Source organism: Sorex fumeus, unplaced genomic scaffold, assembly GCF_029834395.1.
Source record: "Sorex fumeus unplaced genomic scaffold, SorFum_2.1 ptg000061l, whole genome shotgun sequence".
Taxonomy (NCBI): domain Eukaryota; kingdom Metazoa; phylum Chordata; class Mammalia; order Eulipotyphla; family Soricidae; genus Sorex; species Sorex fumeus.
The window spans coordinates 45685403-45712721 of record NW_026606118.1 but is presented as its reverse complement, the minus strand read 5'-3'; the positions used below and the strand labels follow the sequence as shown (position 1 = coordinate 45712721).

The following is a 27319-nucleotide window of genomic DNA, read 5'->3' as shown; positions in this document are numbered from 1 at the left end:
AGTTTATTCATTTGCAGCAATGAAGGTAGTTTTAAGCAGTAAATGTTAAGCACCCTTTATAGAAATTGATGAATAATGTTCAGTGAAGTTTAGTTTGTCCATCAGATTACTCAGTGTTTTCCATCTTTCCATCCTATGCTTATATGCTCAGTACCACTGACTAGAATAAAGTGTTTGTAAGATGAACACTAATATATCTTCACATTGGTGCTCCTAATGAATATATCTCAGTCAATGACTTACTTTCCTTTATCCACATAGCTTTTACTCTATTTCACAAAAAAAAATGTTTATTAGTCAATAGTTAAAGGAATTAAGAGGGCTGTGAATTTACGTATTAATGTACTAGTGATGTCCTAAAATACTTAATGTAATATTGTCATAATTATTTGAAATGTTATTAGTGCCATTAATCATGTTTTATTGTTTGTAGTCTTTTATTATGTTTTATGTTAACGAAGTATATAATATTGAAAAATTCCTTTGCTTTGATAAATTATAGGTGTTGAAGAGAATATTCAAGAAGTTGTTGGGCATATAACTGAGGGTGTGTGCAGACCCCTAAAGGTAAAATGTTTTCTACATATGTTATATAGGATAGAGTAAAATTTTTTCCCTATACTTATTAATTTGTTTTTAAGTGCGGATTTTGGGACTATATCCTGCAGTGCTCAGGGGTTATTCCTGGGACTGTGGTCAGGAGTGAACTCCATCCCGGTGCTTTGAGTACCGTAAGTGGTGCTGGGAATCAAACTGGGAGAGGATGAGGTTGGGGACTACATGCAAGACAAGCTTCATGAAGACTGTGCTCTATCTCCATTTAGTCTTTGCTTTTAAATGCATTTAAATTTAAATACCTTAAATTCAAGCTGTACATTGGTCAAGTTAGCATAATAAAATACAGATTTAAATGATGTTAATTTTCTCTAAAAAAAAGGGTGAAATATTCTTAGTTTTCCTTTTGTTTTGAGTTGCTTTTACATGCATCCCATAATAATTTGTTGATCAGTTGAGAAAAAGTGTATTAAAATAACTGATCTATTGGGGCTAGAGCGATAGCACAGCAGGGAGGGCGTTTGCCTTGCATGCGGCCAACCCAGGTTCGATTCCCAGCATCTCATTTGGTCCCCGAGCACCGCCAGGAGTAATTTCTGAGTGCAGAGCCAGGAGTAACCCCTGTGCATTGCTGGGTGTGACCCTCCCCCCAAAAAAACTGATCTATGAACTCTTAAGAGAGTTACCAAGTATAAATTAGGTTTCATATTTCAAATGCAGCAAATGTTTTTCTATATCAATAGATAGTAATAAATCCTGAGATATAAGATACATGTTATTAAAAAAAGATACATGTTATTATTGAGTAACCCCCCAAAATAAATAGGATATTATTATTTGTTATTTATAGCACAGCGGGTAGGGCGTTCGCCTTACAAGCGGCCAACATGGCCGACCCGAGTTCGATTCCTCCGCCCCTCTCGGAGAGCCCGGCAAGCTACCGAGAGTATTCGATATGCCAGACACAGTAACAACAAAGTCTCCAATGGAGACGTTACTGGGCCCGCTCGAGCAAATCGACGATCAATGGGAGGGCCTTTACCTTTACCTTATTTATAGTACAAGGAATATAATTTGAAGTGAAATTTGTGTTAGAATTTGCGCTCTGCCACTTAATGGTGATCCATTTGAAAGGCCTAATTTTCTTCTGTACTTGAACTTCTTATATTTAATCTGTATATAAAAATACATTATAGGGTTATTTATGGACTAAATGAGAAGACAATAGATGAAGTACAACTCTAGGAACTTACAAGGCAGGTCTGCAACCAAGTTTTTTTTTTCATTTATGTTTTCACATTATTTTGGTATAATTGTGCTTATTCTTTGACTTCAGTTTATTAAATAGGAGTTGAAATATGGACACTTCATGACATGAACTTATCAAACAAATTCTATTTTATCTTCATTTTTAAAATAAAGTATTAATTTACTGTTGGCTTATAATACTATTTAAATTTCTGCTTTAGATTTAAATTTCTGTCCTAGAGCTTCACACGTATATGTGTTCTTCATCACTCTATTCCCCTAGTCCTAGCGCCTTTCTCACTGTCTACCCTTTCTTCCAATTCCCTTTTGGTAACTGCTGTTTTTCTTTTTTTTTTTTTAAGCACTGTCTGTCTGTCTGCCCTCTTCGGTCATCGATTTGCTCAAGCGGGCACAGTAATATCTCCATTGGGAGACTTGTTCTTACTGGTTTTGGCATATTGAACATGCCAGGGGGACCTTGCCAGGGTTGCCGTGCAGGCGGGATACTCTCGGTAGCTTGCCAGGGTCTCCAAGAGGGACAGAGGAATCGAACCTAGGTCTGCCACGTGCAAGGCAAACACCCACACCCTACCTGCTGTGCTATCACTCCAGTCTAAGAGTTATTTATTTTATATATTTTTTAATTTATTTTCATTTGTTTGGGGGTTTGGTTCACACCACGTAGTGCTCAGGGCTTACTCCTGGTGTTGCACTCAGTGATAATTCCTGGAAAGCTCAGGGTACCATATGTGGTTCTGGAGATTGAACCGGGGTTGGCCAAACACGAGGCAGGTGCCCTATCCACTGTGCTATTTCTCTACCCCCCCATATTTGTTGTGCTTTGTTAAGGAAGATTTTAACTAATGTTCCTAAAATTTTCTTTGGAACTTTGTCCTTGGCAAGGAATCTCAGATGATACACTTGTGAAACTAGATTATATTTGTATATTTACATATTTATATGGGCTGGAGCGATAGCACAGCAAGTATGGCTTTTGCCTTGCACGTGGCTGACCCAGGTTTGATTCCTCTGCCCTTCTCGGAGAGCTTGGCAAGCTACTGAAAGTATCCCGCCTGCACAGCAGAGCCTGGCAAGCTACCCATGGTGGATTCGATATGCCAAAAACGGTAACAATAACAGATCTCATTTCCCTGACCCTGAAAGAGCCTCCAATATGGCAGCGTTGGGAAAGACGAGTAAGGAGAGGCTGCTAAAATCTCAGGGTTGGGACTAATGGAAACCTTACTGGTACCTGCCTGAGTAAATCGATGAACAATGGTATGACAGTGATACAGTGATGTAGCTCTGTAGCACTGTCCTCCTGTTGTTCATCTGTTTGCTTGGGCAGGCACCAGTAACGTCTCACAACAAATTGTGAGACTAGTTGTTTACTGTTTTTGGCATATCAAATATGTCACAGTAGCTTGCCAAGCTTTGCCATACGGGCGAGATACTCTCGAAGCTTGGCGGGCTCTCTGAGAGGGATGGAGGAATCGAACCTGGGTCGGCCATGTGCAAGGCAAATGCCTACCCGCTGTGCTATCGCTCCAGCCTGCAGTGATGTAATATATATACGATAGCAGAGTGGGTAGGGTGTTTGCCTTGCACGTGGCCTACCCAGTCGACCCAAGTTTGATTTCTCTGCCCCTCTTGGAGAGCCTGGCAAGCTTCCGAGAGTATTTCACCCGCACGGCAAATCCTGGCAAGCTACCCGTGACGTATTCCATATGCCAAACACAGTAATAACAAGTCTCACAGTGTTATTGGGTCCCCTATGAACAACGGGAGGACAGTGATATATGTGTGTGTGTGTGTGTGTGTATGTGTGTGTCTATATATATATATGTGTGTATATATATATAATCTTCTTTTTCAAGTCCATGGGTAAAATGACTCTTCTTTCATGAAAATGATTTCTCTAAATTCCTAAGAGATAAGCCGCCAACTTTGAATTTCATCTCCTTGAATAAAAATTTCAGTGTACATCTACTCCTAACTTCCACTTGTGGTGGGTCCTATGAAAGTTCGTGTCTGTACAAAGATTAGTGACCTGGGGTGTAGAGCTAAGCGTGCTGGATTCCGTGAGGCTGTCAGGAGTAGTGCCCTATGATTGCTGGTGTATACAGATGGATACTGCAAGCACATGTCTATGATATTAAGCTGAAGTCATTCCTTTTATTTCCTTCCCACGCCCCATTATTCTCTTTTTCCCCCTCTCCACAGTAAACAGATTCTCCCTTTACTTCTCTGAGCTCTCACATTTTGCTCTGACTTTTCCTGTGGCATTATAGAGGAGTGCCATTGTTCTGTGGACGTTTTCTCTTTGTGTGTTTGGTTTGAAGACCACACGTGGTAGTGCTCAGGGGACCACATGGTAATAGGTCAAACCTGGGTCTCCTACCTGCAGAGCAAACCCTCCAGTGTGTTGTGCTATCTCCCTGTGAATAGAAGTGAATGACATATTTTTTTCCTTTTTCTTCAGGACACCTTTCTCTTTGCTTTTTCTCCTTTTCCTCCCTCCCTTCCTCTATTTTCTACTTTAAGGAAGTTGGGATGTCAATATTTTAATAAAAATTTTAGACAGGCTGGAGAGATGGTACAGGGATTAAGGTACCTACCTTGCATGCAGCTTTTCCAGGTTCTGTCCCCAAACCACAAATGGTCCCCTCAGAGCCACGAGGAGTGATTGATCCCTGAGTACAAAGTCAACACTAAGTTCTGAGCACAGCTGGGTGTGGCCCCCACTTCCAAAAATTAAAAAAATTGTGGGAGACACAATGTCAAATAGATGAAGTGGTATTGTAAATCTACAAGAGAAGAATTGCCTTTCTGTAATCATATCCTTATTTTATCCTAATCATATTAGGGTAATAAAATTCAGAAATACCACTTATGGATGTATACTAGCCCATATTTTATGCCAAAATGCACAATCAGTTCTATACATATGTTAACTTAAAAATCAACTCTTATGATCCAAGAGATTTTTTATATGCTTACATACATACATTCATAAAATTTTATTTTGGCAAATCACATTTGTTTACATTATGGCATATTCCAAAACCTAAGTAAAACAGAAACTTAAACATTCAGAGGCATTTATTAACCATCTTCTCTCTCTCTCTCTCTCTCTCTCTCTCTCTGTCTCTCTCTCTTTCTCTCTCTCTCTCTCTCTCTCTCTCTCTCTCTCTGTATATGTGTGTGTGTGCACAGATGTGATGTAAAAGCAGAAAACACAATGTCTATGGTCTGTGTTTAGAACCTTCTTAGAAACAAAAAGTTGGTATAAGCAACAAGGTTAGGTGTCATATGAAATTTAAGTAAGCTAGTATCAATGCGTCTTAGATTATATCGTTACTTAGGGAATATGAAAGGAAAGATCTCTGAGTAATGCAATTTAATTAGAAAAGGTCCCTAGTAGTTAGTCTTGTACTTGACCTGATGTGAACTTTGTCATCTTATAATTAGACAAAAATGTAGGCGATTATTAAAGATGGTCCACTTTCCTATTCTCTAAAATAAAATGAAGCTTGGTCTAATATTTAAGATCAGAATTGATTTTTTTCTGAATATTCAGTGATGGTACATTTTTCACTAGTGTCTTTAGGGAAATAGAAACTGCTGTGTCAATTAGTGTTGATCTAAATTATATTACATACTGCGAAAAGCCCCCAAATGATCTCATCATTATAATATTTATGGTAACAACTGCCTTAACTAAATTCTGTAGACAATTGGGTATTTCTTTTGGTGAATATAATCACTGTTAACTTTTTTTTTTTTTTACCAACCCCTTTGACTTACTACTCAGACATTTATTATTTAGGAGGAATTTTGTGATTTCTACAGTATTTATTTATTTGGGGAGGGTGTTTACACTACTCCCAGTTCAGGACTTAAACTCCTGGCTCTGCGCTCAGAGATCACTCCAGGTGATAGAGGACCTTATAGGCTGCCGGGGTTCAAACCTAGTCAGCGGTGTGCAAGGCAGACCTTCCCCTTTGTATATATTCTTTTTAATGTTATTTTTACTCTGCGTGAGTAATGAAAAGTTTTTAAGAAGTATTTCTTTTTCTCCTAATTTTCGTAGGTTCGAATTGAACAAGTGATAGTTGCTGAACCTGGTGCAGTTTTATTATACAAAATTTCTAACCTCCTCAAATTTTATCACCACACAATCAGGTAAGTGAAACGGTAAAATGTACTTGTTAAATTTTGTGTAATCACTCTGTTTCTTGTTTTCTTGGTTTTCACTGTTTAAATGACTTGGTAAAACTAGTAGCATCTTCTGATTGTGTTAATGATTGCACGCATGCTATAATTTGCTGTCTGCATGCTATTATTTGATGTGTATAAAGTCTTTTTCTTATCCGGATTTTGCTGCACTTATATATCTACACATGAGAATATGCACAACATGTCACACAGTACGTCTATCATGACTATATTAAAATATAGTGTCATAAAAGGAAGATAATAGGATAATCATGGTTTTATAAAAATAATTAAAAGTAATAATTTGAAATCACCATAGTAGCTGAAATCCACCAATACAGAGGTAATGTGGAGATATTAGTAAAATAACATAAGTGATGGCATAATAGTAGATACTTAGTATTTATTATTTGAAGAAGTAATTGGCAACTCAGTTTCTAACATTGATGGATTTAAGAGTAAAAATTAATATAAATGCATCTTTATATTTCTCCGCTTAAAAATTTAAACATTTTAAAAATAACCCCAGGCATTATGGCTTTTTGTTTGGAAAGTTGCATTTTGTTTGCTGTTTGTTTTATTTTTAAAAATGAAAATAAATATTCTCTGCATTTATTATAGAGGAATTAAACTTTATTTAAGTTTGAAAAATACATTGAAATATGTAATATTATTTGTTTTTTTAATAAACATAGTATATGGGTCTAAGTAAATCTAGGTGTTTTAAACCTATTATCAGTATCAATTCCATTAATTCAGTAGTTTAAATTTTTTTTAGCCATAGTAAGATAATATTGTACCTTTAGAAATGATATGCTCTTCCTTCCTACCGAGTTAAAGTGTCTCTTGGGAATAACCTTGTTTTCTAAAAACATATTGTATAGTATCACTTCCCACACTCAATTCTTAATTAAGAAAAAATTGGGAATTATCTTGCATATTTGCTTTACAATCTGACAAAAATGAGAAACTCCTGAGCCAATAAATGATTTATAATAGCAAACTGGGGAATATAGAAAATACTCATAATTATTAATTTTTCATAATTATACTTTACTTAGGGAGCTCTGTAAAATTGTTTCAGTTAGGGATAAGTCATTATTAGTAAAATTTTAAAAATTATCAATAAAGTTATTGATGGAAAGGCTTTATTAAAATTAGATCTCAAATAATGAAGGCGTGCATTTATTGCAATAGATGAAAGGATTAGAAATACAGGTTTGCATATACCAAGTGTTCTAACCACCTTTTTGAAGATTGTGAAATACTGAAATCGTTCACTTGCTTTCATTTGTTTATATAAAAAAATTCTTATTTTTATATGAAACTGGGTAATTTTAATTCATAGATTATCTTCTATATAAGTCTTCACAGCCAGATTTTTTAAATAATTATACTCATTAAATAAATTGTTTAACTTCTATTTTACAACCTAAAATATTCTTTGCTTTTAGTGGCATTGTTGGAAATAGTGCAACCACATTGTTAACTACCATTGAGGAAATGCATTTGCTAAGTAAAAAAATATTCTTCAATAGCTTGAGTCTTCATGCAAGTAAATTAATGGATAAGGTATGTTTGAAAAAAAATCAGTTCTTAAGCTACATATGTGGATATGAATCTTTCACAGTTAAATATATTTTATTTTAAATTGTTTATGATTTTCTTACATTTCCTACAATAACTTCTTTTTAAGTTCTGCTGAGAGCCACAAAATTCATTTTGAAGTGGTATGCTGGATCTAGCTAGGCTAATGGTCTTTCTGGGGCAATGTAATATTGAGTCATAAGTGAAGATAGAATCCAAAGGTAGTTTCACTGCTCTATCTTTATAACTAAAAAATTATAGTTAAAGCAAACGTACTATATGTAGATAAGAGCTAAGATAGCTTAAGGAATGAAAAATGAGCTCTTACTAAAAGTTTTTGCTAATATTTTTACTCTCTGATGGTCTAACTTTGACCTTATAAAAAATTTGTTCCTTTGAGTAATATGCTGTAGTTAAATAAAATAACGCCAATCCAGACAGGAAAAATAAAAACAAAAATGGAATAACTTTTTAGAATATTTGAGAGGTAATATTTTTAATTGAACCCTATAATGTAGTAGCACCTTAAAGAATGGATTTAAATAATCAAATCATTATTTTTGCTTCATTTATTATGAACTCATTAAAGAAACTTCCAAGGATACATCACAAACACCATTTTTAAGAAAATCACATGCTCTAGCTAATAGGCTGATTACATTAGGCACTTTTAGGCTAATTATAATAATTAGCATAGAATGGTCATTAGCAATCTATTCTAGAGTATGTGATTCTTTTTTATTTCCCCAGAGCCTATATTAGCCTCTCTAATGCCCATGTACAACTCAGTTTCTCTTGGAAGAGCAACTTCATGAAATTGTAGTTTCATGGGATGAAATTTGTGGAGGACTTTATGAAATTTAAAAAATCATCAAAAGATACATACTCTCTCAAAACCTAAAAGGTAGACATTTCACACAATGGAAGTCATATGTTTAAAAAGGGGTTAATAACCAGTGTACAGACCTCCTTAAAGGCAAAAATTAAATATGAACCTGATTAAAAAATTGACAAAGGACTTGATTAGACTTACCTCCAGAGAAGATATGTACATGGATGATATATAGCCACGTGAAAGGATGGCTGATCATTAGGGAGATGCAAATTAAAGCCACAGTAAGATTCTTTCTCTTACCTATTCGGATGGCTGCTGTAAGGAACAAGAAAATAACAATGCTGAGGATCTGGGAAAATTGAAACCCTTGTGCCCTGTTAATGAGAAACAGTATGGTTGTTCCTCTGAAAATGAAAAATAGAATTATAAGAACAATTCTGCATCTGGGTGTGTATCCACATGAATTGAAAGCCTGGTCTCAGGCACCTATGTTCGTAGTGGCATATTCTCAGCAACTAAATCTGAAAGCATCCGAAGTGTCTATTGTTAGCTGAGTAGACGTACATCAGTGGGGTACTACTTGCCTTACGGAAATTTGTACACATGAACCTAGTGGATATTATACCAAGTGGCATAACTCATTCACAAAAAGGATGAATGCTATTTGATTCTGCCTATATGAGGTCACAGTCACGGTCATGGTCCTCCAGTTGTTCATCGATTTGCTCGAGCGGGCCCAGTAACGTCTCCATGGTGAGACTAGTTGTTACTGTGTTTGGCATATTGAATACATCACAGGTAGCTTGCCAGGCTCTGGACAAATATCACAGAAACATAAACTAAAATGATGGTTTCCTGGGACTGGAGAGTGGAGGTTGGGGCGTTTGTTGTTGTTGAATGCATTAGAGTTTCAAGTTATGAGATAGAGTTGTGGAGTCTGATGCTTGCACACATTAGGAATATATGTAGTGCCAGTGAACAGTACACTTTACAGTAATTAAATTGTTAACCAAGTCGTTCTCTTGCATAGCGCCTTCTCGTAAATACTAGTTACATGAGTGACTGATTCACTTGGTTTTCTGCTAGCCTGTGCTCTGTCATTTTCTTACCATTGCATTTAATTAACTCGAGCACCCTCGTTCTTTAACTGCACTGATACTGCAGAGCTATCCTAGATTAACTCAGTTCATCAGTTTCCTTCTTTTATGCTGACTGCTGAGCACTGGTTTGTGGGGGTCGGGGGGGGGAAGAAAAAACTACCAGTCTGGAGTGACTGAAATGTATTATCTCTAATCTGTGAAGTTCTTCATGATACCCAACAGTCCTCAGTGTGCTTAGGCGGCCACTCCTGTTTACCTTCTACCTGTTTGCTCTGTGCTTTGTAGTACTAACTCACAAACATTGGAAACATGACATTTAAAAATTCTTTGCTATCTGATAAGCAAAAAGTGGTATCTCACTTGTTTTTTTCTGTTTGGAGTTTAGTGATTTGTTTGAGAGTTTTTAAAATTATGCTTGTTGGCTGTTTGTGACTTGCTGTATATGTCCCTTGCTATTTTCCTACAAGGCTGAATTTTAATCTTGTTCGCTTCAGACAATTTTTGGGGGGCGTGGGGGTCTCTCCACTTGTGCTTAGGAGGTCATGCAGCGCTCCAGGTTTGAATGTGGGGCTCTGCAGGCTAGCATATGCTTCAGCCCTTTAAACTGACCCTAAAGTAATCTTTTAATTGGGGTTGGGAGTGTCATGGGAATTGGGGAAAGGTTGGGCCACATTGGTAGTGCTCAGGGTCTACTCTGTGCTCAGAGGTTGCTCTTTGCAGTGTTTAGGGGACTCTATGGTATTGAACTGAGGTTACATGCAAGGTAAGGTTTTTTTTTAATTTTATTGAATCACCGTGAGATAGTTACAAGCTCTCATGTTTGGTTTACAATCACACAATGATCAAACACCCATCCCTCCACCAGTGCACATTCCCCACCACCAATATCCCCGGTATACCTCCCCCCTTTCCTGTACTCCCCCTGCTTCCATGGCAGACATGATTCCCCATACTCTCTCTACTTTTGGGCATTATGGTTAGCAATACAGACACTGAGAGGTTATCATGTTTGGTCCTTTATCTACTTTCAGCTTTTTGTTTTAAGACAAGAATCTTAGACCCTGTGTTATGGCTTCAGTCCAACCCTCAGGTATTTCCCCTCTCCCATTCCTATTTTCTTTTCTTTCAGTTTGTGGGCTGTATCCAGCTGTTCCCAGGGCTTACTCCTGGTTCTGCGGTCAGGGATCACTCCTGGTGGTCTTGGGGGACCATATAGTGTGTCTCGGATAGAACCGCGTTGGCCACATACAAGCCAGACATTCTACCTGCTGTACTCTCACAGCCCCTCAGATGTTTCTTATACATTAAGTATATAACTGCCATATACATTACAAATATTTTCTCCAGCTTTTCATTTGCATTTTCAGGTTTGTATTTCAGACACATCAACTTTTAACTTTTACAAAGTAAGACAAAAGTCTTGCTTAAAGTTTTGTTGTTGGGAATATGTCATACTTGCAAACTTCTCTACTCAAAGGGAATATATTCAAATTCAACATAGAATAAGTTCAGCATCTGCCACTGAGATAATGTTAGATTATTTTATAAATTTATTGAGATGCATGTTCTCAGCTGTTTTTGTGCTTCTACTTTCACATTCTATTTTTTTCTTCCTAAAGTTTATTTTTGCCCAACCTGAGATGAAAGACTCTAACCTTCTCCACCCCAAGTAGATATTTCATTTTTTGAAAAGAAAACACTTTAAAACATTGGTTTCTTTTATATTTTATTTCTCTTGTAAAGTTGAAATAGAACTGCAAGAAAATATGGAAATAAAATGAAAGCAAGCTTTAAGAATGGCATATTCCAATTAAGCCCTGAAGACAAAATAGAATAGAAACAGGGAAAGGAACTAATTATAAATATACTAATTTCAAGCTTTGTTCGTCTGTAGCAGGGAATGGGTTTTGACTTGTTTCACTGCTCATTCCTGTTATTAGTATTTGTACAAGCTACCTAGAGTATTTCTCCCTCATGGCAAAGCCTGGCAAGCTACCTGTGATGTATTCGATATGCCAAGCACAGTAACAACAAATCTCACAATGGAGACGTTACTGGGCCCGCTCGAGCAAATCGATGAACAACAGGAGGACAGTGCTACAGTGCTACCCTGAAATATTTTTCTCAGATATGAGTTGTTGCATATTTAAGAATATTTAACAGTGAATTGAGATTGCAATATGATACTGTGTAGCTCGTGTGTTACTTATACCTACAACTATTTCAGATTTTCTTCAAAATTTATCTTTCCTTCAAATTAGAATGCTCCTTATTTTATATTATCTTTTGCTTACTCTGCATTTGTAAACCTTTTACTTCTTCTTAAAAGCTTCTAGCCTTATGAAGAAAAAACACTTATTGCGGAATGATCTTCATTAGCAAAGCAACCAAGTGGAAACTTTTGTTAATAGAATTTTAAGTGGATAGTAAAATTGTCAGGAAGAATAGCTTTTAAAATAAAGTTATAAGCTGAGATAAACTTTTTTATGACATTTCTGCTTTTAAGAAAATGTGTGTGGGAACTAATTATTTTTTCTGATGTGAGAAAAGGAAATTCAAGGATAAAATTTCATTGGGAGGAAACAAGGTAGTTTGAAGCACTTTAATATTCTAGTATGTAAACTTTCTTACCACATTCTCCCAAACATTCATAACTAAAAATCTAACAGTCTCTTTTTTTCTTTTCAAATTTTTTGGGTCACTCACCCTGTGGTACTCAGGTGTCACTCCTGTCTCTTCACTCAGGAGTTACTCCTGGTGGCGCTCAGGGAACCATATGGGTTTTCAAGGACTTAACCTGGTTCAGCCGTATGCAGGGCATGTATCTGACCTTCTGTACTATGGCTCCAGCTCCCAAATTTAATAGTCTGGAAGAAATATGTATTTATCCTTTTAAAGGCAAAATGCCCTATATTCGAAGCTAGAAATAAACATTTTTGGAAGTGTCTCTTCACAATGTTTGAATTTCACAAGTATGAATTTTGTACTTCTAATGGTGAGATATTCTAAAAAACAACTTATGTCACTCTCAGTGCTGATCAATTTAATATAAAATAAGCTTTTGATGAATTACAGATTTTATTGTGTCAAACAGTGCTTAATACCTTTTATTATATGTACTGCACTTGTAAAGTTATGGATATGTATTTTACATTTGTTTGCATAAAGTAAGTATATTAAGTATTAAGGTATTTCATTATGTCTTATTACTGTATATTGGCATTTATTTATGTGTTAAAATTTAGCAGAACAATATAAATAATAGAAAACTTATCCTGTATTTTAGGTTGAACTCCCACCACCTGATCTTGGGCCAAGTTCTGCATTAAATCAAACACTCACATTGTTGCGTGAAGTTTTGGCCTCTCATGATTCTTCAGTTGTACCATTAGATGCTCGTCAAGCTGATTTTGTGCAGGTATGTTGTAAGTTCATTTAAAGACATTGCCTGTTCTACTGCTGCACATTCTGTTGAATTTCTGGCCTATTATAGCCTGGATATTTGTTCCCTTCAAATAGTAAACCTGTACCCTTTAGTTTAGAAAGTATTTGATGATGTTCATTTTAAAAATGACCATAATCATTAGACCCATTTAACCTTTTTCCTATGTGCTTTCGTAAGTTGGCCCTTTTCCAGTTAGTTTGGCATCATTTGGATATGCCATTAACTCTTTACAGCTATTGGGAAGTGAATAAATTGCATTTTTTTTCATTTATAGGTTTTATCATGTGTCTTAGATCCTCTCCTCAAAATGTGTACTGTATCAGCCAGCAATTTAGGCACTGCTGACATGGCCACATTCATGGTCAACTCACTCTATATGATGAAGACAACACTAGCTCTGTTTGAATTCACTGACAGACGTCTGGAAATGCTTCAGTTTCAGGTACCTTTTGACATGAAATGGCTGCAAGTTGAAATGAACTCTTTTTCTATATACTGTGAGTTCTAGTTACTGGCTTTAACCTTATTCCCCTGACCTAACTTCTGAAAATTCCTTGTTATGGTGTGATTGAAGTGCTCTCTCTCTCTCTCTCTCTCTCCCCCTCTCTCTCTCTCTCTCTCTGTCTCTCTGTCTCTCTGTCTCTCCGTCTCTCTGTCTCTCCCTGTCTCTCTGTCTCTCCCTCTGTCTCTCTGTCTCTCCCTCTGTCTCTCTGTTTCTCTCTCTCTCTCTCTCTCTCTCTCTCTCTCTCTCACACACACACACACACACACACAGAGTATATGAGTGTATATTATGTATTTGATTCAAACCAGAGATGTGATGGCAGAGTTGAAGCATTTCTGATTGATTTGAACAGTTACTCTGTATGCAGATTTCAGTTTCTGAACTGTGAATAATATGCGATATTTTTCAAGCTGTGTAACTAGTGCAGAAGGTGTTACAGAGGACAGATATATTTTTATCTATGTGTAAACCAGTGTTAGGCAAAACATTACAATTCATTATACTAAGCACTCCATTTCTATAACCAACTGATAATCACTTTAGAGTCTTTAGAATGGCTACAACAAAGCCACTGTAGAATTTACATAGTTGGCTTTTGATCTAGAGGAGGGATGTTTGAGGTGTTAAAAGCAGGGTGATAGCTGAAGTGTGAGGGGTGCATGCCTGTCATGCACAAAGCCCCAAATCATCTCTGGCACGTTGTGACTCTGGAGCACCAAGTGTATAGCCTGGGGATCCCAGAACCTCTCCCTAGCAGCCTGCTCAGAAAGTAGCATTGGGCTGTCCATGCTGATGAACTTAGCATCGCCAGGGGTGGCCCATAACCACTATGAGCAGCCTCGCTCCCTCCCCACAAAATCCTTCAAATATTTTGTTATTACAAGTGTATAAACAATTTACTTTGACTTAGTGAAAGTTTATTTGAAATGTTTTGTGGTTTTCTGAGGACTGAGTTCTGAAATATCTAGATTTGTGATGCATCCTAATGTCTAATTTTTTTAAGAAGAGATTTAATACCTTGTGATCAGTTTCACTTCTTCTTATTGCTTTTGTCTTATGTGAAGTTAATAAAATTATTTTAAAATAATTGCTTTTACTGTTTTCATCACAAATTCAACTTTGAATTTTCTCATTTGTATGCCTGTGATTCCCTGATTTATGTTGCCCCCCCCCCCACACACACACACTTTCAGAAATAAATAAATAAAACCAAAACACAGTATCTTCTTAGAAATCTACCTTCTATAAGTGAACAAAAAGAAGGTTCTTTCTAATTGGCACTCAGCGCTACTCCAGGCCTTTTGGGTCATTTTATCATGCCACTGTGGGATTTGGCATTGCCTGCTTTGGGAAACTCTAATCTAAATCTTTCCCCAACTTGTTCAGCTCTATCTGTTTTACCATCACTGGTCAGGGCCCCATCATATCTGTGCATATTCAACCTGTCCTTGCGCTGTGCTTGCTAATGGTCAGTGCTGGCCGCATGGACCAGCCCAGACTCTAAGAGAAGATTATTGGGACAGAGAATTTATTTGGGCCCCCTAAAGTAACAGTTGACTTTGAGTAGTAAAAGATTTGATTTTCGGACTTTTTCTATCTGTACTCTCTTGATTTCCTTTCCCCTCCAATCTAGTTTTTGCAGTGTTCATGTTAGTGGGATGGATCTGATTCTCTTTTATTTGTGTTAGCCAGGTCACATACTAGAAGCTTCTTAGCCTCTCCACTGGCTTGAATGATTTCCTAAGGGGAGTCTTCAATATGTCTCCTTTCCATTATTTCCAGCTTAGGTTTCTTAGAGAACCATTTTAGTCTGGTGATTCAAGCTCCCTTTTACTCAGTAAGGTTTTCTATTATCTTTAATTATCACTTTCCCATCTGTTGTGTTTTATATTCTGAAGTCCCTGTTCTTGGATGGTTTTATCGCCTGAATGTCTACTTCTTTAAAAACACTTTTATCTTCCTCCTTTAATGTATGTTTGTTCTTTATTTATTTTATTCCATTGTCTATTGGATACTAATTTGTTTCTTAGTAATGCTTTCATTAGTATTTGCATTTTTACACCTTGCTTTTCTCCCGCCTACTAAGTCTAGCAAGGAAAGGATCTAATATTGTACTTTCTTAGACATTCATCTTAATTTAAAAAAAAAAAGTCAGAGTCCTATTTCTTTCAGTGGTGTTAGCTCAGAAATAAGTTGTGTTTTCTCATTATTCAGATGGATTCCTCCTAGAACTTACGCACTCAACTTTTAAATCAATTGTAAGGTTTTAAGGCAAAGGGACTCAGCTTTCGGAGTTGCTTGAACAATGGATAAGCATTCAGATGACACCGAGCAACATGCGTAGCATTAGACAGCGAAGAGATGAAGCTGAGGGAAGCTCCAGTGGAGGGAGAGATGGAAGACCTCCAGTCCTAAGGAACTGTCCAGCTATACATCACTAAGACATCCAACTGTCAGAGCGAAGTCGCCTTTCCTCACTGGAGAATGCTTGGACTTGCTTCCGCCCTTAGAGTCGCTGCCTCTCTCCCCACAAGAGTGCTGACAGAGTCAGCGCACAGGACTCCCATCTGCTGGTCCAGTCTCCTTTAATTCATTCCTGAACCTACAATCTCTGACAACCTGCTGTTGTGGCCTCACATCTCCCCGAGTTGTCACAGACCTGCTTTTCATATCTCGCTGCCGCGCGCTAACTCTTTCTGAGGCCTTTCCGCATGATATATTTGGTTGTGTTAATTCGCTTGGGAAGCTGAACCGGATGGGGGCAGGGTGAGAATATCATGAATATCAAACAAGCCCTTCTCAGAATTCTTCTCAAGTGTTTTCTTTGACACTGAGATTGTTTTAGTAATGATTTCTTGTTTGTTTGTTTGTTTGTGTTTTGCTCATTACTGGTTTTAAAAAAGCAGAGGAACATGAGAAGCAATTCAAATTTTGTGATAAGTAGGTCATCCTTGGAATATTCTTTGGATATCATGCGGGTGTTTTTTTTTCGGGGGGGAGGGTATACTCCTACAAAGTGGTGCTTAGGATGTCATAGAACCTCACCAACAATTTTTGGCCCAGTGGACTAAGAGTGTAATGCAGGGGTCTGGGGATGCTGCACTTCTGACAGTTCTCAGAGACCATATGATACCAGGAAGTGAACAGGGTCAGGAGCAGACCAGGCATATTCCCTGACAGCCACGCTGTCTCTCACTTAAGGCATCATTTTTAAAACTAAGACTTTCTATTCCTTATATAGGAGACCTTTTCTCTGGGGGCAAGGTATTTGTCATAGAACCAGTCCCTTGCTTTATAATCACTGCAAAGAATAAGCCCATTAAGAAGAACTAAGACTCTGGGGGAGTCTCCTTTGACCCTCATCACTCCATGGCTACTGAACAAGGATCAGTCACTGCCCAGCGGTCACAGAAGACAGTATGTGGAACTGGCCACACCCAGCAGTGGCCAGGGCTTGCTTCTGGCTCTGAGCTCAGGGATCACTCCTGGTGAGCTCAGGAGACTTTATAGGGTGCTGTAAATCAAACCCAGGTTGGCCGTGTGCAAGGCAAATGCCCTACTCACTGTACTGTCATTCTAACCCTTGGTTTTCAGTAAAGGAAGCTTTACAGCTGCCAAGAGAAAGAGGCCAAACTCAAATCTCCCTCTTTGATCTTTTTTTTTTCTTTTTGGGTCACACCTGGCAATGCACAGGGGTTACTCCTGGCTCTGCACTCAGGTGGAATTACCCCTGGCGGTGCTCAGGGGACCATATGGGATGCTGGGAATGGAACCCAGATCGGCCCCGTACAAGGCAAACACCCTATGCCATACCCGCTGTGCTATTGCTCCAGCCCCCCTTTGATCTTGAGGCTAGGAGTTCCATATTGGATAAGACACTAAGGCATATATGGATATATGGGAGAAAAGGGTGATGTGGATAAAGTTTTTGAGGGGATATGGTTAGTGTTTGAGACTTTGACCATGAGTGTGGAAAGGTTGGACTGCAGCTGAATCTCACCAAAACAGTGTTCATGAAAAACGAACTAGTCCCTGACGTTCCATTTTCTCTCAATGGAACGAACATCTTTGAATGCAATAGCTATGTGTACCTGGGTTGAGAACTCAACATACGGAACGACTTGGCACTGGAACTGCGCAGGAGGAAGAGAGCGGCGTGGAATGCCTTCAAGAGCATCAAAGAAGTTGTTAAGAGGATGAAGAACCTCCAGCTCCGGGCACATGTTTTTGACTCCACTGTTCTTCCGGCACTAACATACGCCTCAGAGACCTGGGCCTTACTCAAACAGGACAAGAATGCTATTCGGGTATCCCAAAGAGGAATTGAAAGAGCTATGCTTGGACTATCACATTTCACTCAAATGAGAGAAGGAATCCAGAGTTCCAACCTCCATCAACGATTGAGAATCAGGGACGCTGTCTCGTTTGCCAAGGCATTGAAAATCAGATGGGCTGGACACGTATTGCGATTTAGAGACGATCGCTGGACTAGAGCTGTTGCCGACTGGATTCCACGGGATGTCAAAAGGACACGGAGCCGCCCACCTACAAGATGGTCAGACTTCTTTGTCAAAACCCTGAACAAACGGTTTGAGGCTCTTCACATTCCTGGAGCGAGCAGATGCCACTGGGCTACACTAGCACGCGACAGGGACAAATGGAGATGTTACTGGCGCCTGCTTGAGCAAATTGAAGATCAACGGGATGACAAGTGATACAAATGATGGCTAGTGTTTGAGGGTAAAGGCAAAAATGGAAAGAGGTAAGCTTGAAGAATACTGACTGGCAGATTTCTGAATTAGTCCATTTAAAGTGAGTTAACCAAATCTTCCTTGTCATGGGGGCGACTTGTATCAGATGGAGTTCAGTGAAGCAATCCTAGGCTTCTGGTTCAGCTGACAGGTACATTTGGTTTCCCTGGAGACTGGAATTGCTCAGCAGACAAGGTCTTGTCAACATTGTAGGTGTTTTGGTGCTGAAAATTAGCTTATGGGGGAAAAGAATGTTTGTTTCTGCATAAATCAGTCTGACATAATTTTGATCTATGTTCCATTCTTCTTTTAAAATACTTTCTTCCTATTGTGTTTTGTTTCAGATTGAAGCACATTTGGACACCCTAATAAATGAGCAAGCTTCTTATGTTTTAACTAGAGCAGGCTTAAGTTATATCTATAACACTGTGCAGCAGCATAAGCCCGAACAGGTAAGCACCGGACGTTACTCACAAGAGAAATTCACCACTTGAAATTATGGGCCCCGTCCAGAGCTAAACTCTGGATTCGAATCTTGGCTCTGCCACCAAACTGAAAAGATTTGGATCTTTTCCCAGCTTAATTTGCTGGGGAAACTTATCTCTCTGTTTCTTCATCTCTAGACTTGGGGGTGATAATGTTATCAATTATATAATAAATCTAGTAATAATAGTAACTGGTCATAATATAATAATAATAACTAACATACAGCTTTTATGATGATACAGTGGGGTAATGTATGTGTCATTTTATAGTTTTCTGAGATACACTACCACTGGAGCGATAGCACAGCAGTAGGGCGTTTGCCTTGCACGCAGCCAACATGGCCGACCCGAGTTCGATTCCTCCACCCCTCTTGGAGAGCCTGGCAAGCTACCGAGAGTATTTTGCCCGCAAGGCAGAGCCTGGAAGCTCCCCGTGATGTATTCGATATGCCAAACACAGTAACAACAAAGTCTCCAATGGAGACGTTACTGGGCCCACTCGAGCAAATCAATGAACAACGGGAGGACCGTGACCATGACCGTTGAGATACACTATGGTATCCCAAAATGCTCCTTTTTACTACAGATATCTTTGGTTAAAAGTAATGGAAATCCATAAGCATTCATGTTTTAAAATTTATAAGAAGATGATTGGTAAAATTTTCATTCCTATTACTGTTATTTAAATTGATGCATAGATTATTATCAAAATAACAGCTGTCCCTTTTGTAATTTAGCAAGTTATGGTCTGTTACATAGAGAAAGATAGATACTTCAGGGCCAGCTAAGGGTCTTAAGTTATTGAAATCTAGTAGCAATAGATAATGTAGTATAGACACTCCAGAGAAATGTGTAAATATTCTTCTTAAGAAAGCAATGAACTCTTCTGAAATACATGAACGTTTAAGAGTATTTTAAAGCCCAGGCACTCTAAAATGAAGCTGTCAAATTTCAAGTTCTGTTTTTTTTTTTTTTTTTTTTTTGCTAAAGTAGTAAGCAAATTCCTGCCATTAGGAACCAATTCTGCCTTTTCGTACTAGCTGCAATTATCAGACTGTAGCTTGAAAGCCGCTCTGTCTCACTGGCGTTTTCTGATTGCTTCAGTACCTTTTTTCTTGCATATGAGTAAATCTGAAGTACCCCGAGGTTTCTTTTGTTAATAAATATACGTGTTTCTCATTCCCCTCAATAAATATTAAGTGCCTTTATGCAAGGTATAAAAGAAATGAACAAATCATAGTTCCTGCTTTTATTAAAATTGAAGAGATGACACTTGAGTCCTTTGTAAATAAGTTAAATTTTCAAATTGGGGCCACTTGATAATAGACTGTCAGTGATGTGAAATATGTATCACCTTTTTTACATCTCTCTCTCTCTCTCTCTCTTTTTTATTTTTTGGCTTGTGTTGTATGTGTGTTTGTGTTTAGGGCTCTCTAGCTAATTTGCCGAACCTAGATTCTGTAGCACTGAAGGCTGCTATGGTGAGTACATGATCAACAGTTCAACATAAGTTTTCTCATGGGACACTGTTGTTAATTTCTCTGGTGTGATAATTTTGTCTTGAGTAGACGTTGTTGTTGTTGTCGTCAATGTGCTGAATTCATTGGATCTAGTAATAATGATTCCATAAATATTCTTTTAAATAAGGTCTGCCTTAGAAATAAATCTGTAGTAATAACTCATCAGTTTCTAGTTGTCTCGTATCACTTCTATTCAGATTCTCTTTATTTTCAAACTTTACTCCCAAATTCATAGTAGAACAGAAATGAAAGATATTTGTATGTAAAATCAGCTTTATGTCATTACAGACATCCTACTTTCATAATCCTTGACATGTAGTTCTTTGCTTCTCCTGAAATAGTAATTAAAATTGGACTCCAGTCTTAAAATATATTATTCTTGAGTATAAATCTTTCTTTATTGCTCTTTTTCAATGAAGAGCTTGCACATTCTTTTCTTTATAGGCTTCCCTTTTTGTAATGTGTTTCATGTCTGTTATATTGTACATATATGCATATCTCAAGTAAGTGGCTCCTCAGTGACTTAGCCCTTATACTGATGGAAATGATCAGCTCGATAAACTGTCTAAACACTACTCATCAGAGTCATGGCCTCAATGTCACAGCAACAACCATTGATGTTTATTGAGCACACCATGTACATTTTCTGAATTATTTAATTTTTATAGTAATTCTATTCAACCCAGTATTTAAGTTCTTAACTATGCAACCAGTGCTAAGGGTTTAAATGCTTGGATGAACTTTAAAAGGGCTTCAGGAACATTGTATGACTGAAACCCAATCATGAACAACTTTGTGACTGTATATCTCAAGGTGATTTAATAAAAAGAAAGAAAAAGATTTTAAACAAACTAAAGCAAAAAAAAAAGTTGCTTGCTTGGTAAGTGGACAACCCTAGTTCCATCACCAGTGCTAAATATGGTCTCCTGAGTACCACCAGAAATGATCACTGAGCACTGCCAGATATGGCCCCAAAACCAATAGGCCAAAAAGCAAAACTGTATAAATCCTACATGAATTTATCTCTTTGTCCTTATTTTATTCATGCTTTTGTCCTTGATGTTTCCTATTCCAAAAGTCTAGCTATGTACTCTTATTAATGACTTTAAAATTTTACCTCGTAAAAATAAATTTTAAAAAATCAATTTAATAATAAAAAAACAAATTTTTACTGTGTATGTCCTTTCCCCTGAAATACCTGAATCGAATACAGAGTGGGTCCACCTCTCTGATTTGTATTTCTGCAATACCTTGACTTTTTTCTCCTTTATTGCATCTTATACTTGGTAATTGCACATTTATTTATATTATTTTACTGTCTTTCTGATAAGCCATAGATAATGTAAAGTTAACATTTCTACTTTTCTGTATCCATTATGTTTACATATTCCTCTGCCCCTCTCGGAGAGCCCAGCAAGCTGCCGAGTCTATCTCACTCGCACGGCAAAGCCTGGCAAGCTACCCGTGACGTATTCGATATGCCCAACACAGTAACAACAAGTCTCATGATGGAGACGTTACTGGCCCGCTTGAGCAAATCGATGAAAAACGGGAGGACCATGACCGTGACCGTGATTCTAATCTGACTGTTCTAGTAGTAGGTACTCAGTAAATATTAATGGAATGAATATATGAATGAATAATTAACAAATATAGTCAATTTAATCAAGCAAGGTAGACTTGAAATCTGATAACTTCTTAAAATTAGAGGGAAATTAAATGGAATGGCTTGGATTCACAATTTTATCTTAATTATTTATTTTTGTTTATGGTCATTCTTATTGGTGCTCAGGGGCCACTTATTCCCAACACATGCTCAAGAATTGCCTTTGTGGTCCTTGGGGGGGATCATTTAGTTTGTGCCTGGGATCAAATCCTAGCTTCCTGCATGCAAGGGTTCTCTCAGTCCTTTTTGCTATTTCTCTGGTCCTAGATGCAAATTTTTTGCATGCAAAATAAAAGATAATTTTTTAAATTTATTTTTGGTTTTGGGACCACACCTGGTGATGCTTGGGGTGACTCCTGGCTCTGCACTCAGGAACCCTCCTCACAGTTCTCAGGGTACCATATGGGATGCCAGGGATTGAACCCAGATTGGCCCCAAGAGAGGCAAGTGCCCTAGCTACTATAATATCACTCTAGCCCCCAGATTCAGAATTTTAACAGAAAATTTTGTTAATAATTACTATTAAAAGCCAAACACAGTAACAACAAAGTCTCCAGTGGAGATGTTACCGGGCCTGCTCGAGCAAATCGATGAACTATTAAAAGTCAACACTTTTGTTGGATTGTGTGTGTGTGTGTGTGTGTTTGTGTGTGTCTGTGTTGTGGCTGAGGGTACATTTTGGTGGAGAATGTGTATGTATGTTGGAACATTGTATGCATGAAACCCTATCATTAACAGTATTATAAATCACAGTACCCAAGTAAAACATTTTTTAAAATTAACACGTTAGAAATTTTAATTAGAATATTTAAGAAAGAACTTAGGCTGGAGTGATAGTACAATGGGTTGGGCTTTTGCCTTGCATACAGCTGACCCAAGTTCGGTCCCCAGCATCCCATTTGCTCCCCTGAGCACTGCCAAGAGTAATACCTAATTGCAGAGCTGAGCCAGGAGTAACCCCTGAGCATCGCTAGGCATGACCCAAAAAGGCCAAAATGGTGGGGGAGAGAACTGATTTTGAATACCAAAAACTTGTTGCTTGGAATATAGGATTTTCCCTAAGATTTGACATTTAAATGAGTTGTTGAAATGTTTGCTTGCACTTGTTTTGAATTTCTGTTTCATTTAGGTTCAGTTTGATCGTTATTTATCTGCCCCAGACAACCTGTTAATGCCACAGTTGAACTTTCTTCTAAGTGCCACTGTAAAGTAAGTGTCTTGGTCTCAACCAGTTGATGAACTCACATTTTTAAATATAAAGCATGTTTCTTAGGAAAAATACTATTTGCAACAGTAGATTGACTATATCTTAAGATTTTTTTGCAAGAAAAATTGTAACTATATATGGTGATAGGTGTTAACTCAATTTATTGTGATTATTTCTGAGTAGATACAAATATAAAATCCTTATTGTAATATATTGAAACTGATGTTATGCTTCAATTATAATTAAAAAGAATAGCTAAGTACTGAAACAAGAAAGTAAGAAAGAAAATAAGGGTGCTTGCCGTGGAGATATTTATGTTTTTATATTTTTGCTTAAATGGGATGGAACCATAGCACAGCAGTAGGGTGTTTGCCTTGCGCGCAGCCGGCCCGCCGGAGCCAGGTTTGATTCTTCTGCCCCTCTCGGAGAGCCCGGCAAACTACCAAGAGTATCTCGCCCACACAGCAAAGCCTGGCAAGCTACCCGTGACGTATTCAATATGCCAAACACAGTAACAATAAGTCTCACAATGGAGATGTTACTGGACCTGCTTGAGCAAATTGATGAATAATGGGAGGACTGTGACTGTGACCCTATGTGGTAGCTCTGTCGGATTCGATTCCTCCACCCCTCTCAGAGAGCCCTGGAAGCTACCAAGAGCATCTCACTCACACGAGAGGTCCTGGCAAGCTACCCGTGTTGTGTTCAATATGCCAAAAACAGTAACAAGTCTCACAATTTGTTGTGAGACATTACTGGTGCCCGCTCAAGCAAATCGATGAACAACAGGAGGACAGTGCCACAGTGGTACCCTAAGCAGTCTGACCTGAGCTTGTCTATATCTAAAACCTTGCATGTTTTTTGTTGTTGTTGTTTGATTCTTAATTTTATTCTTTTTGTTTTGTTTTGTTAGTGAAACACCATGAGGTACAGTTGTAGACTTTCAAACTTTCATGCTTGGGTTTCAGTTATACAGTGATCAAGTACCCATTCCTCCACCAGTGCCCATTCTCTGCCACCAATGATGCCAGTAGCCCTGCCACCCCCCCCCCCCCACCACCACCTGATTTCTCCCCAACCCCGGCCTACCTCTGTGGCAGGACATTCAATTTTGCTCTCTCTTTCCTTTAGAGTGTTGTGGTTTGCAATAGAGGTATTGAGTGGCCATCATGTTCGGTGTATAGTCTACTTTCAGCACACACCTCGCATGCCGAGTGAATCCTCCAAACATCCTTTAGTTGATGTCCCTTCTCTATCTGAGCTGCCTTTTCCCCCAGCATGTGCTGCCAGCTTCCAAGCTGTGGAGCAGACCTCCTGGTACTTATCTCAACTATTCTTCGGTGTTTGACTCCCATTCTGTTACTTTATATTTCCCAGATGAGTGCAGTATTTCTATGTCTGTCCCTCTCTTTCTGGCTCATTTCACTTAGCATGATATTTTCTATGTAGAACCACTTGTATGTAAATTTCATGACTTCATCTTTTCCAACAATTGCATAATATTCCAATGTGTAGATGTACCAAACTTTCTTTAACCAGTCATCTGTTCTTGAGCACTCGGGTTTTTTCCAAATTTTGGCTGTTGTGTACAGTGCAGCAATGAACATAAAAGTGCAGATGTCATTTCAGCTGTACTTTTTTGCCTCTCCGGGAAATATTCCCAGAAGTGGTATTGCTGGGTCAAATGGGAGCTAATTTCTAATTTTTTGAGAATCATCCATACTGTTTTTCAAAAGGGCTGAACCAGTTGGCATTCCCACTAGCAATGAAGAAGTGTCCCTTTCTCGTCACATCTGTGCCAATACCAGTTGTTTTTGTTCTTTTGGATGTGGACCAGTCTCTGTGGTGTGAGATGATACCTCATTGTTGTTTTGATCTGCATCTCCCTAATGATTAGTGATGTAGAGCATTTTGTCATATGCCTTTTAGCCATTCGGATTTCTTCTTTGAGAAAGTCTCTGTTCAATTGGTCACCCCATTTTTTGATGGGTTTGGATGTTTTAATCTTTTGGAGTTCAACTAGTGCTTTATATATCCTTGATATCAACCATCCCCTTATTGAATGGGTATTGGGTGAATATTCTTTCCCATTCTGTACACTGTCTTTGTATTTTGGTCACTATTTCTTTTGAGGATTCCGGTCTGATGTTTAGGTCTTTAATCATTTTGATCTTACTTTTGTATATGGTGTTAGGTAGAGATCTGAGCCCATTTTTTGCATGTAGCTGTCCAGTTTTGCCAGCACAATTTGTTAAAGAGGATTTTTTTGCTCCACTTCACATTTCATGCTCCCTTGTCAAAGATTAGCTGATCATATATTAGGGGGGAGGGGATGTCAGTATATTCAACCCTGTTTCATTGGTCTGCGATTCTGTCTTTGTTCCAGTACCATGATGTTTTACTTACTACTGCTTTGTAGTAGAGTTTGAGATTAGAGAGGTTGATTCCTCCCATTTTCTTTTTCCTAAGAATTGCTTTAGCTATTCGTGGGGCTTATTGTTCCATATGAATTTCAAGAGTGTTTACTCCATTTTTTTGAAGAATGTCATGGATATCCTTATAGGGATCACATTGAATTTGTATAATGCTTAGGGGAATATTGCCATTTTGACAATGTTAATTCTCCTGATCCATGAGCAGGGGATATCTTTCCATTTCCTCATGTCCTCTTTCATTTCCTGAAGTAGCATTTTGTAGTTTTCTTTGTACATCTCTTTTACGTTGGTAGTTAAGCTGATTCCTAGGTACTTGATTTTCAGAGGCACAAATGTGAACAGGGTTTACTTTTTTTTCATCATTTTATTCTCTCTCATTATTTGTGTATAGGAAAGCTTTGGGGTATTGATTTTATAGCCTGCAACTTTACTATACAAGTCTACTGTTTCTAGGAGTTTCTTGGTGAGGTTTTAGGGTTCTCTAAGTATAGTATCATATCATCTGCAAATAGTGAGAGTTTGATTTCTTCCTTTCCTACTTGAATGCCCTTAATATCTTTTTCTTGCCTAACTGCTATTGCAAGTACTTCCAGTACTATATTGAGCAGCAGTGGAGAGAGTGGGCATTTTTGTCTCGTCCCTGATCTTAGAGGGAAGGTTTTTAGTTTTTCCCCATTGAGGATAATGCTTGCCATAGGCTTGTGGTAGATGGCTTTAACTATATTGAAGAAAATCCCTTCTATACCCATTTTGGCGGGAGTTTTCATCATAAAAGGTGCTGGATCTTGTCAAATACTTTATCTGTATCTATTGATATGATCATATGGTTTTTGTCTTTTCTTTTGTTGATTTGATGGATTATGTTGATTGATTTCTGGACATTAAACCATTCTTGCATCCCTGGGATGTATCCCACTTGGTCGTGTTGTATGATCTTTTTGATGAGTTGTTGAATACTATTTGATAGTATATTGTTGAGAATCTTTGCATCAGTATTCATCAGGGATATCGGCCTGGTTCTCACTCTCTCTTTCTTTGTGAGTTTTGCTAGTGATTTATCAATTTTGTTTATTTTTTTGAAGAATCAACTCTTGGTTTCATTGATCTTTTAGATTATTTTTTGGGTTTCCATGTCGTTGATTTCTTCTCTAAGTTTTATGATCTCTTTCCTTCTGCCTGGTTTGGGCTCCTTTTGTTGGTCCTTTTCTAATATCTTGAGCTATGAAGTCAAGTCATTTATGTAGGCCCTTCCTTCCTGAGAAATGCTTGCAGAGCTATAAATTTTCCCCTTGACATGACTTTAGCTGCATCTCACAGGTTCTGGTAGCTCGTGTCTTCATTCTCATTTATTTCTAGGTATCTTTTGATTTCTTCCTTGATTTCTTTCCTGACCCACTTGTTCAACATTGAGCTGTTTAATTTCTAGGTGTTTGATTTGTTTTTCTGTGTCTGTACATAATTAACTGCTATCTTCATTGCATTGTGGTCTGAGAAGATAGTTGATACAATGTCTATCTTCCTGAATCTGTTGAGATATGCTTTGTGGCCCAGCACACATGATCTATTCTGGAAAATGTTCCATGTGCACTGGAAAAGAATGTGTATTCTTTTGGGGGGGGGGGGATATAAAGTCCTGTATAAATCTATTAACCCTCTCTCTTCTATTACTTCCTTCAGAGCCATTACTTCCTTGCTGAGTTTTAATCTTCCTGATCTATCCAGAGATGATTAGGCGGAGTGGAAGTCTCCAACTACAATTTTT

At 38.0% G+C, this 27319-nt stretch overlaps 1 protein-coding gene across 1 annotated transcript in view; it reads left to right on the top strand.

Moving 5' to 3' along the window:
• COG6 (component of oligomeric golgi complex 6) overlaps window positions 1-27319 on the top strand; it is a 79681-nt gene that overhangs the window by 36528 nt on the left and 15834 nt on the right. The window contains exons 11-18 of the mRNA XM_056126197.1: window positions 503-567; window positions 5897-5988; window positions 7476-7593; window positions 12830-12961; window positions 13263-13430; window positions 18589-18696; window positions 20157-20210; window positions 23045-23124. Coding sequence (XP_055982172.1) covers window positions 503-567; window positions 5897-5988; window positions 7476-7593; window positions 12830-12961; window positions 13263-13430; window positions 18589-18696; window positions 20157-20210; window positions 23045-23124 — 817 coding nt within the window. The remainder of the gene's footprint in view (window positions 1-502; window positions 568-5896; window positions 5989-7475; window positions 7594-12829; window positions 12962-13262; window positions 13431-18588; window positions 18697-20156; window positions 20211-23044; window positions 23125-27319) is intronic.